The sequence below is a fragment of the Garra rufa genome, chromosome 1 (genome assembly GCF_049309525.1).
Source record: "Garra rufa chromosome 1, GarRuf1.0, whole genome shotgun sequence".
NCBI classification, from domain to species: domain Eukaryota; kingdom Metazoa; phylum Chordata; class Actinopteri; order Cypriniformes; family Cyprinidae; genus Garra; species Garra rufa.
In genome coordinates, this window is record NC_133361.1 from 44,611,117 (window position 1) to 44,623,562 (window position 12,446).

Below are 12,446 nucleotides of genomic sequence, written 5' to 3' on the forward strand. Positions count from 1 at the left end.
GCTCACTTTTTTTTATATATATGACAATTATTATATTGAGTTGCTTCTCCAACTTTTCTTAGTGATATTCATTGCCATTTTATCAGGAAGTGATGATTGTTATCTTTATCTTTCCACTCGTTGTGGAAAGTGCTTATTCGTAAATATATTCCAGTATATATTCCAGTTTGCGCATAGGTTAAATTCACAACTTTGGATGGAAACCCAGCTACTAACAGGTTAAACAAAATATAATAAATATAAATGCTAATATAGTGCATATATTTAGCAAAATGCTCTTCTTTAGACTTAATTTCTCTCACGAACTGAGGAGCTGTGAACCTATTGATGTATTGTTTACAAGGCGTTTTATTGATTCCTTTCCGCAGTTGAAACACTAATTGAGTGAATAAATTGGACATGCTACATTTTATTAAGTTGTACTGTTTATTTCAACATGTATTTTGTGCTATAAGTAGTAATAAAGAGGAAGCACTGCGCTGCTATTTGAACTAAATTTCCTGATAAAATGTACTGAATTTGAAAAAAGTACTGATATCTAAAAATTATCAGCACAAATGTGTACCATTACCGCCCTGTATCTCATAAATCATCAAGTAAACGTTCCATTAACTGAAGAAGGCTATGACGTCTCGAGCCCACTCTCTGTTATACATCCATAAAGCATTTAGTCACTTCCCTAGAGAGAAAGAAAAGTTTCCTAATCAGGAAGGCATTGGAGTATAAGACAGCAGAATTACACATTATGAAGACAAACAACAAGCTCATTAGTGTTAACACGCAGTGTGGTAAGTGCCTGAGGGGCAATTCTCGAAACCCTTGAGGAAATTCCCATGTGCAGGGCTGTATAATGTAATGCTTTATAGTAATTGGGCTTCTTACTGAATAGTTCTTATAGAGTCTCCCCACTGGGCTTTAATCTCAACCTACTTTAATCTATCTTTGCTAATGCACATTTCAGAGATCACAGGTATGTTTGATGAGCTCTCTGATGTGACTGTGGAAGCGCAGCACTAAACAGCTTTCCCAAGTGTGGGCTCAGTCCCACAACTTCAAAAATGCAGCTGCCACTTTGCACTTGTTTATGCAAATTTATTTAACACTTTCCATCCTATTACACACCAACTTAACTGTGTTAGAAAGTTCTCATAGATAGAGAGTGTAGGCAGCTGGAAAGGTTATTTGGGTGCGGACGTGCCACAGTGGAAAACTCGTTTTTCTGGCCTGTGACGCCAACACAAGTGCCTGAGTCATCTTGTATTTGGGTTAACTCTAAACTCAGCACAGCATCCAAAACAGTGTGGATTTCAAACACATAGCTTTGTTTCGAAATAATAGTGAGCCACCTATCTATTTACTGCCTACTAGGCAGCTGCCTTTTAAGGGAGCATCGTAACTGAAATAGAACCACTTAAGTGACCGATTTGGAATGCTTTTCATAGGCAGTAACTCTCAGTGCTACACATACACTCCCAGTCAAAAGTTTTTGAACAGTAAGATTTTTAATGTTTTTAAAGAAATCATTCTATTCTGATTTGCTGCTCAAAAAACATTATTATCATGTTGAAAACAGCAGGTTTTCAGGTTTCTTTGATAAATAGACATCTCAAAAGATTTTAAAATATATTCAAATCGAAAGCAGTTATTTTAAATAGTAAACTATTTCACAATATTACTGCTTTTGCTGTATTTTGGATCGAATAAATGCAGGCTTGTTGAGCAGATAGCCTTTAAAAAAAAAAAAAAAAAACTCTTACAGTTCAAAAACTTTTGACTGGTGGTGTATAGTGCGAAGGCATGGAGCATTAGTTTGATGCTAGCATGTTGTTAAGTTAATGCGATACACTTAAAGGATTGGTTCACTTTCAGAACAAACATTTTCAGATAATGTACTCACCTTCTAGTCATCAAAGATGTTCATGTCTTTCTTTCTAATAAGTAGTAGTAGTACTAAGTAATAAAGAAATTATGTTTTTGGAGGAAAACATTTCAGGATTTCTCTCCATATAATAGATATGTATGGTGCCCCCAAGTTTGAACTTCCAAAAGGCAGTTTAAATGCGTCAAAGGGCCCTAAATGATCCCAGCTGAGAAAGAAGGGTCTTATCTAGCGAAACAATCGGTTATTTATGAAGTTTTGAAGTTGGGGAAGAAAACGAGATGGGAGTTTTTCGACATACCCTAACTGTATTGACCCGGATCACACAGACTATGCATGCGCATCGCAGAGACGAGACAAGACTAGCATTTGAGGTTAAAAAAGTATATAAGTTGTTAATTTGTTTCGAAAATAGCCTATCGTTTAGCTAGATAAGACCCTTCTTCCTTGGCTGGGATCGTTTTGGAAGTTCAAATTTGGGGGCATCATACTAATTTCTATCTATTATATTTCTATGATTTCTAATCCATTATATGGAGAGAAATCCTTAAATGTTTTCCTCAAAAAACATAATTTCTTTACGACTGAAGAAAGAAAGACATAAACATCTTGGATGACAAGGGAGTGAGTACATTATCTGTAATTTTCTTGTTCTGAAAGTGAACTAATCCTTTAAAAGCGAAGGAAAGTATAGCACACAAACAATGTATTTTTATTGAAGATTTTGAATCATTTTTCGCAGAGGTTGTCACAGTACATTCTGGTTTTGCCTTCTTTGCTAAGAAATTATGGCCAAAAGAAGGTAACTTAAAAGGAAGCATCATTTTGATGCCCACCTTTTGGAACAGGTTTCGCATAATAAATGCACTTATGATGCCTAAAAATACTGTCTGTGTGTGAAGGAAGCTCACAATGCTTTGAAACAGATCTCATGTGTCAAGCTTAACTGATGTAGTATTTACAGGCTGTTTGCTCCATGATTTTGTCCTGACTTGTCTGTTTGCTTTCAGGGACACTTCGGGACAAGGCAGGTTCTGCACCATTTTCAGGTCATACTCCAGGGGAGCGCAGGTAAAAGCACTTTTAGTGTTCGAGTTTCACTGTTTGTTCATTGCTAAAGCAAAAATGGACATACGTGACATACAGTTTACATAACTTACAAGGATGTACCAATTTGTTTATATACTGTTGTGTTCAAAAATCTAAAAAAAAATGCACTAGTGGGCTTGGAGTGTGTTGAAATTGTTTTGCAGAGTGCAGTTCATGTCCTGTAATTGCTGTTAAAATCCCTCTTCACTGCGTGAACAGGATGCCGGCTAACAATACATGTTTGTTTGTCCTCTACAGGGGATCCTGTTGGTGTATGACATCACTAACCGCTGGTCATTTGACGGGATAGACCGCTGGATCAGGGAGATTGATGAGGTAAAATTAAGATGCTGCTTAAGATAACAGGAAGTGAGATCACTCATGTAGACTATTCCAACAAAACATAGTATGGTATTAAATGGAGATCATGTTCCATGAACATATTTTGTAGATTTCCTACTGTTAATGTATCAAAACATAATTTTTGATTGGTGTTATGCATTGCTGAAAACTTTATTTGGACAACTTTAAAGGTGATTTTCTCAATATTTAGAATTTTGTGCACCCTCAGATTTCAGATTTTTTAAATAGTTGTAACTTAACCAAATATTGTCACATCCTAACAAACCATACATCAATAAAAGCTTATTTATTCAGCTCTCAGATGGTGTGTATATCTCAAAGTTGAACCCAGATTCATAACATACAGTGTCACAATCCTCCTCCTGTTCCTGTTGGTGTTTGATATCCAGAAAGGATGTCCTCTCTTACTACAGCCCCCTTCCTTTTAGGCTACTCTGTTACGCTCTCTTCCTTCCTTCCTTGTTTGAGAATTGTATGTTCTTGTGTATATTTAAGTGGATACATGTGGATATCTGTGCTTAGGGAGTGAGGGTTTGTTGCATGGCTGAAGATTTCTTCACTCAAAGAGCTGCCAAACGCACAAACCGCACATATGACAGAAAGAAAGAGCGTGTTGTATTAGTTGGCACCAGAGACTTAATCTTGAGGACTTTTGACCTGCTTTGGTAAATATTAGAATACTTGAGGCTCTGCTTTGACTTTGGCGCATTTACTTGAGTCAGACTTAAGCTGATGATTCACAGTGAGTCATTTCATTACAGAATGAGCTTTGACCTTGCTGAGCTTCGGAAGGGTGCACGGTGCAGTGCTTTGCTCAGTAAGCTTCAAATTAGCACAGGGAGGAAACTTTTAAGGTCGCTGGTAGTCAGCCGACCTATTAACATTTTACAATTTAAAGGAACACTCCACTTTTTTTGGAAATAGGCTCATTCTCCAACTACCCCCGAGTTAATAAATTGAGTTTTATCATTAGGAAATCCATTCAGCCGTTCTCCTGTTCTGGCGATATCACTTTTAGCATAGCTTAGCATAGATCATTGAATCCTATTAGACCAATAGCATCACGTTCAAAAACAACCAACGAGTTTCGATATTTGTCCTATTTAAAACTTGACTCTTCTGTAGTTGTATCGTGTACTAAGACCGGCGGAAAATGTAAAGCTGCGATCTTCTAGGCCGATAAGATTAGGAACTACACTCCCATTCCGGCGTAATAGTCAAGGAAGTTTGCTGCAGTAATATGGCCGAAGCAGGTGCAGTAATATCACACAGCACATGTGCAAATGCTAACCTAGCTGGAAACTAATTTCAGGCGCTGTGTGATATTACTGCGCCTGCTGCGTCCATATTACGACAGCAAACTTCCTATTTTCCTATCTTCCTTCGACTATTACGCCGGAATGGGAGTGTAGTTCCTAATCTTATCGGCCTAGAAAATCACAGCTTTACATTTTCCGCCGTTGAAAGTTGAGAAGTTGTGCTGCTTAAAGGATTAGTTCACCTCCAGAACAAACATTTACAGATAATTTACTCACCGCTTCGCGATCCAAGATGTTGATTTCTTTCTTTCTTCAGTCGTAAAGAAATTATTTTATTTGCGGAAAACATCTCGGGAATTATCTCCATATAGTGCACTTCAGTGGTGCCTCCAGGTTTGAACTACCTAAATGCAGCTTCAAAGGGCTCTAAATGATCCCAGAGGAGTAAGAAGCGTCTTATCTGGCAAAATGATCGGCCATTTTTGAAACAAATTGACAATTTATATACTTTTTAAACTCAAATGCTTGTCTTGTCTCGGCTGCGATGTGCATGCGTAGTCTGTGTAATTCGGGTCAATACAGTTGGGGTATGTCGAAAAACTCCCATCTCGTTTTCTTCAACTTCAAAAGTGTCCTACATCTTTGTTTTACCTTTTTTTTGGTAAAGGGCATTTGATCTTCGTTGCTCAACACTTTTGCTCTTTTCTAAACACTGGGTTGTTACTTACGCAGAGATGTACTGTGGGACGATTTTGAAGTAGGGGAAGAAAACAAGATGAGAGTTTTTCAACATAGCCTAACTGTCTTGAACCAGAGAAGAGTTCACGCAGACATAGACGAGACAAGCATTTGTCAAGGTTAAAAAGGTACATAAATAGTTAGTTTGTAAAAAATGACCAATCGTTTCGCTAGATAAGACCCTTTTTCCTCGGCTGAGATCGTTTAGAGCCCTTTGAAGCTGCTTTTAAACTGCATTTTGGAAGTTCAAACTCGGGGGCACCATTGAAGTCCATTATATGGAAAGAAATTCTGAAATGTTTTCCTCAAGAAACATAATTTCTTATCGACTAAAAAAAAAGACATGTACATCCTGGATGACAAGGGGGTGAGTAAATTATCTGTACATTTTTGTTCTGAAAGTGAACTACTCCTTTAATATTTTTTTTTCAGGAAACTTTCAGAAAAACAGCATTTACAGTCAAGCCCGAAATTATTCATACCCCTGGCAAATCCTGTCTTAGTTCAAACCAGTTATTCAACCAGAAAGTTTTTTTTTTATTAGAAATTACACAGACGTCTCCCAGAAGTAGTGGTGCAACGGATCACAAAACTCACGGTTCGGATCATATCACGGATTTAGAGTCACGGATCGGATCATTTTTCGGATCAGCAAAAAACAAACAAAACAAAAAAAGTTTTTTTTTTTTAAATAATTACTGAATGCTAACTTTAAGTACTTCTAATCCACAGCAAAAACTACTAGCTGAACTGATAAAGTCAATTAAAAAATGACAAGTGTAGATGAATACAACATAAAGTTACTAATAAAATCAATAACACTAGTATTCAGGTGCAGAAATGTAATATTTAATTGTAAAATAACTAGTGCTTCTCACTGCAGGTATTTATAGGACGCTGTCTCTTTAAGGCCTAATGCACGTCTGCTACTGGCACGCATCTTTCTCAGCTGTTTCGGTTCACTGAAGTCACAACCGACTGTGTTTACCAGAATACCAAAACGGGTATTAAACATAACTTTGTATGCATGTTAAGAGAAGTTTTAAAGAGGAATCAATCTGTGAATCACGCAGTTTGAATCGCGCGTCTCTCTCTGTCTCTCTCTCTCTGTGCGCGTGCTCGCTTCAGGTATGTGCGGCAGCGGTAAAAAAAAAACAAAAAGAAAAAGAAAGAAAGAAAGAAACAGCGCGCGTGTTCTCTTTTGCTGCAGCGGTTTAAACTGTTTGAATGGTTAAATTGGCGAGACGAAACGTGCAAATTATACCCTTTTACTCTATGATGGTTCAATTTAACAGTTAATCCGCGAACCACATGCGTACCGGACCGTGGAGTCCGGTCCGTACGGATCACGGATCATCTGCGATCCGTTGCACCCCTACCCAGAAGAGAATAAGATGATGTACAAGAGGCATCATTGTGAAAAAAAATTATTACTCCTGTTTTATTTACATTTGAACAAAAAGTCATGTCATGTCCAAAATTATTCATACCCTTCTCAATAATAAATAAAAAAGCCTTCATTGGCTATTACAGCAATCAAACGCTTCCTATAATTGCTGACCAGCTTTTTGCATGTCTCCACTGGTATTTTTGCCCATTCATCTTTAGCGATGAGCTCCAACTCTTTCAGGTGCTTTAGATGTTTTAGAACAGCTTGGACTATTTGGAATGGTATAGAACTTTGGATTTTCCCATAGACTGTGACAGTTTGCAAAGGGTATGAATAATTTTGGACATGCCACTTTTTGTTCAAATGTAAATAAAGCTGAGAAATATTTTTTTTTCACAATGATGCCTCTTGTACATCGTCTTACTATCTTTTGGGAGAAGCCTGTGTCATTTCTGGTCAAAAAAAACTTGCTGGTTGAATTAAAGTAACTTTAAGTCAGAATTTGCCATTTGGGCTTGACTGTATATAAAATGAAATTTTTTTTTTTTAACATTATACATGTCGTTGTTGATCTATTTAATGCATCCTTGCTGAATAAATTAGTTGTATCTCTGACAAATATTTTCTATCTGCCTATCCTAACAAACTGTACATTATACAGCTTTCAGAGATAAAATGATAATCAATTTTTAAAACAATTGACCCTTATGATTGGCTTTGCGATATCAACTAATAACTTCTATGATATGCCTTTCAGAGCATTATTTGAGATTCAAGATTGGAGACTTGACTGTGATTTTATTTGATCCCACTTGCGGCTGCTCAGTACAGCTCATAGAGATGAGTGAGTGCTCTTTTCTCTGTGGACTCAGGAAAGGCACAGATATGACAGGCCTCATTGAATAAATAAATGAGACAGGCCAGCTGTGACACTGTTTGAGATTCACTCAGTCTGACAGGACTGTGTATCTCCCTCGTTCTCCTCTCTCTGGTCCTCCCATCCCCCTTTTGTAACCCACTTTCTTGTCTCTTTGTCTTTCCTCAGCACGCACCTGGTGTACCCCGTATTCTTGTGGGTAACCGGCTGCACCTGGCGTTCAAGCGACAGGTCCCCACCGAACAGGCACGGGCGTACGCAGAAAAGAACGGCATGACGTTTTTCGAAGTGAGTCCCCTCTGCAACTTCAACGTCATCGAGTCATTTACAGAACTGTCGCGCATCGTGCTGATGAGGCATGGCATGGAGAAGTTCTGGAGGCCCAACAGAGGTGAGTCTTGAAATCAATAAAAAAAAGTAGCAAAAAAGTGCCATTCTTTCTGCTGTTTTACACTATAATCCCACAAATAATGTGTAAATCTTTGGTTTCAACCTTCGGGGTGATGCAGGAAGACTGGCATGATCAGCATAGCTTTCCATTAGCATAGAAAACCACACTGCATGTCGTCCACAGCCGCGTAATTAGAGGCAGAAGGCTTTCAGTGAAGCACTTCTTTCTCTGTCTGTTTCCACTATTATGTGGGATTTTCCCATGAGACCTCACAGTTGCCCAGATGAGCTGTTTAGCAGAAGCAGCGTCCTGCAGTTCTAAGAACGGGAAGCGCTTTCAACATGCCTCTCAAAATGGAAGCGATTTACACTCTTTATGGCTCTCCTTGGCTGATCATGCAGCAGCAGAATAATATTATATTATATTATTACATTAGATTATATTATATTATATTATCATTTCAAAGGTTGGGGGTATGTAAGATTTTGTTTTATTAAAAAAAATAATCAGCAAGTACGCATTTATTTGATCAAACATTTCAGACATTCATAATGTTACAAAAAAGTTGTAAGGTTACAGAAGATTTCTGTTGCAAATAAATTGTTTTGAGCTTTCTATTCAAAGAATCCTGAAAAATGTATCATGGTTTCCTCTGATTTTATAATAATAATAATATAAAATGTTTCTTGAGCACTATATTAGCTTATATTATATTATATTATATTATATTATATTATAGTGTATTATAGTGTATTATATTATATTAGTGATTTCTGAAGGATCATGTAAAAGGAATAAATTATTTAATATTTAAATAACATTTTAAAATGTAAATTGTAATGATATTATTTAATTTTTTACTGTACTTTTTATCAAATAAATGCAGCTTTTTCTTCAAAAACAATACATCTTACTGACCCCAAACAATATTAAAAAGTATTATATTATATTAGTCATTTCTGAAGGATCATGTGATAGGAATATATTACTTTTTAAAATATTTAAATTACATTTTAAAATGTTATTTATTTTAACTGTACTTTTATTCAAAATTGAGTCATAAGACATTTTTTTTTTCAAAAACCAATATATCTTACTGACCCCAAACAATATTAAAAAGTGTTATATTATATTAGTGATTTCTGAAGGATCATGTGATAAATATCTAAATTAAATATCTAAATATTAAATATCTAAATTACTGTTTAAAATTCTTAAATTATTCATTTATTTTAACTGTACTTTTAATTAAATTAAATGCAGCTTTGGTGAGTCATAAGACGCTTTTTTCAAAAACCAATACACCTTAATGACCCCAAACAATATGAAAAAGTATTATTATATTATCCATGGTTTCAAAGACATGGCTTAAGCCTAGTCCAAGACTAAAATGAACAGAAGAAACTTGCTTATTTTAAGACTAATCTTAAAATATATCAGTGCCTTTGTTTTGTCTCAAATGCACATGAATAATGTTTTTTTCCTAAGGCACATTTAAACTATGGCATAATCCTGGTTTAGTCTAAGCTCTGTCTGTGAAACCAGACCTATATTAATATAATATTATATTATATTATATTGAGAGGTCATCAATCTCTGTATAAGAAGCCTTGCTAACACCACCATGCTGTTTTTTTTTTTTTTCTTTTGCTAAACGTACCAAACTTCCAAAAAAAAAAAGGACTTCCCAGAGGTGTTTCCATGTGGATCACATTTCTTACGCAGTTAACTAATATCCCCATGTCAGGCTTCCCATGTGATTCTCATTTGCATTCGACTCCATCTGAGAAAGAAATGCAGGCAGCGTGTTAACATCTGCTGAGGAAATGTTGAATAATTTACAACATTCTCATTACTTTTGTAAAGAGAATTAAAAAATGATCTCAGCATGCAGATGCACAGAAGCAGCTACTGTTGAATCTCTAGAGTATCACATGCTTGTTTTTTTTGAGTTTTTATGCTTTATGCAACCATTTAGGCTCATTTTGATCGCCTTTATCTTCCAACTCAAATATTTGTGTGTTTTGTCATTGCAGTATTCAGTCTGCAGGACTTGTGCTGTCGTGCCATCGTGTCCTGCACGCCTGTGCACCTAATCGATAAGCTCCCGCTTCCCGTGGCAATCAAGAGCCACCTGAAGTCGTTCTCCATGGCAAACGGCATGAACGCCGTCATGATGCACGGACGCTCGTACTCGCTAGCCAACGCCGCCGGAGGCAGCAAAGGCAACAGCCTCAAACGCTCAAAATCCATCCGGCCGCCTCAGAGCCCGCCACAGAACTGCACCAGGAACAACTGTAAGATCTCCTAGCCTCTGGGCAAAGGGGGCGGGGCCACCCCAACCCCAACTTCCCTTATATAACACTCAGGTGCACGCGGACAAACACACAAGGAAACCGACACGGGGCTGGGCCGATGACACAACAGAGGTGTGGCACCTCCCGGTGTGGGGAGAGCAGGATGTGAACAAACACTTCCTGCCGCCACAGACGGCTACATTTCTCTCCTCACATTGCTGCAGTACAGTTTCCTCACTCACAGATCTTGAATAAAACCAAACCCTTCATCTGACTTTTGTTGCAGTAACAACCGGCAGCATGTTTCCTACTGCGCTAGCGCCCTCTGCTGGATTGGCTGAGAGGCCTCACTTTGAAGTTTTTATGGGCTTACATTACGCTTTGTGTTCTCATTTGCTCATACTCATTATCCTCAGTGCTCTGCAAAAACTGAAGTACCTCGGTCACATAGTCTTGCATGCTTACCAACAAAGAGAGGGCTGATGCGAAATGACTTGTAGTGCTTACGTATGAACTGATGTATTAAAAATGTGATTTGCACTGCAAATTGGTGGTCTCTGAATTTGGTCGTTTGCACAATGACAGAGTTGACTGTGGGACCACTAGGCTGAGAGTGGCGGCACAAGCATTTCCAAGCACCTTCTGTTCACCATCTTTCCTCACTGAAGATCTAGAAAATGGTTCCTTGCTGGGTCAGAAACTGTCTTCTCCACAAACACGGATTACAGGAAGTTTCTCCTCAGGGGACAGTATTGGCAAAGGGTTTTTTGTCTGTTTACTCTCAGCCTCTCCTCACTTCCTTTGATTTGCTTTTTCCTGCATGTCCTGTGGGATTATTTGTCATTTTTACAATAGTTTAACCTTATACTGTAATTACCTCTCTTCTCAAGTCCAGAATTCAATACCACAACTGCCTTGCAGCCCGATTTTCTCACTCAAACCTTGCATTTCAGTACTTTCACATTATACTTTCTGTCTAAAACGCGCGATGATTTTAAAGTCCATGTGGTCTGCCAGTTTTCAGTGTTGTAGCATGAGTTCAAAAGTCCGGTCTTTGCTCGAAGCCCTTTTAATCTGCACATACAGCATGGCTTCTCTATAGATATATGTCAGAATGAAGGATGATAAACCTGTTCAAGCTTGCTTCTAAATATCAAGCACAAGTGGAATCTTCAGCACTTCTCAAATCTTCCAGGTCTGATGAGCCGTAGTTGCTGAATAATGGATGTTTTTCATTTCATCAAACCTCCCAACAGTCTTTTCCCCCTCTACCCCCTTCATCTCAGGGACGAGCCCCGGCCTCCATCGGCAGACCTGCCCAATGAAGCCTGTTTAAACGAGGCTGAGCGACGGGGTGCCAGCAGGGGGCCTTTAAAACTTCCCCTTGAGGGCTGTGAGCTCTTTGTTTGACCTATAAGCTATTTGCTACAGGCCTTTTGCGGTCGCTATAGCTGGTAGAATGATCCTGGCACATGTTGGTTATGTGTTTAGAGCAGTTGTGCGTATTGGTGTCCATCTGTTGGGTGACGTAAATACTAAAGGGTCCACAGAAGGTGTTCTATACACTTCTCCAACCGACACCCTAATCTTTGAATCCCAAAAGGTTGTGGTAATAGAAATACTACAAAGAAGTGTTTTATTTCTTTTTGGGCATCCGTAGGTATTAGTTTAAACCTCTCGTCTGAGAGCAATGGTTGTTCTTCTCTGTAAAATGCACATCATATGGTGCAAAGAAACTCTGTGACTTAGTTAGAACGTTCCATTTCAACTTTTTTTGTATTGTAAAGTGTTTTTCCTCTTTGTAACTGAAGCCTTTGATTATATTTTAAAAACACGCTCTTGGTTTTTAAGTCGGGCAGTGTGATGGGACCCTCCTGGTGTTGCCAAAGGGGTGGTTTCTTCTGTGTGAATGGGATAAAGGGAAATGTGATTCGGTGGGGCAGTAGGAACAGAATTGTAAACACTATTTTCCTTTGGTTGAAGCTAAAAGCTGCTGAATAACTTGCGTAATTATCAGAAGTTCTTGCAACAATGACGAAAAAACGATTTTTTTAAATTATTGATTGTACAGTTCTTAGTGTATGAAAAGCAACGACTTTTTCACAATAAAAATTGATAATGTTATCAGTACAACAAAGCTTTGAGGTTCTTTGCATCCCAACA

General features: G+C 37.9%; 1 protein-coding gene across 1 annotated transcript in view; it reads left to right on the forward strand.

Moving 5' to 3' along the window:
• The window catches only part of rab40c (RAB40c, member RAS oncogene family), a 34,524-nt gene extending 22,135 nt beyond the window's left edge, over positions 1 to 12,389 (forward strand). The window contains exons 4-7 of the mRNA XM_073841284.1: positions 2,890 to 2,950; positions 3,227 to 3,304; positions 7,764 to 7,986; positions 10,023 to 12,389. Of these exons, the coding sequence (XP_073697385.1) occupies positions 2,890 to 2,950; positions 3,227 to 3,304; positions 7,764 to 7,986; positions 10,023 to 10,297 (637 nt within the window). The 3' untranslated portion in view covers positions 10,298 to 12,389. The remainder of the gene's footprint in view (positions 1 to 2,889; positions 2,951 to 3,226; positions 3,305 to 7,763; positions 7,987 to 10,022) is intronic.
• Positions 12,390 to 12,446: the final 57 nt, after the last annotated feature.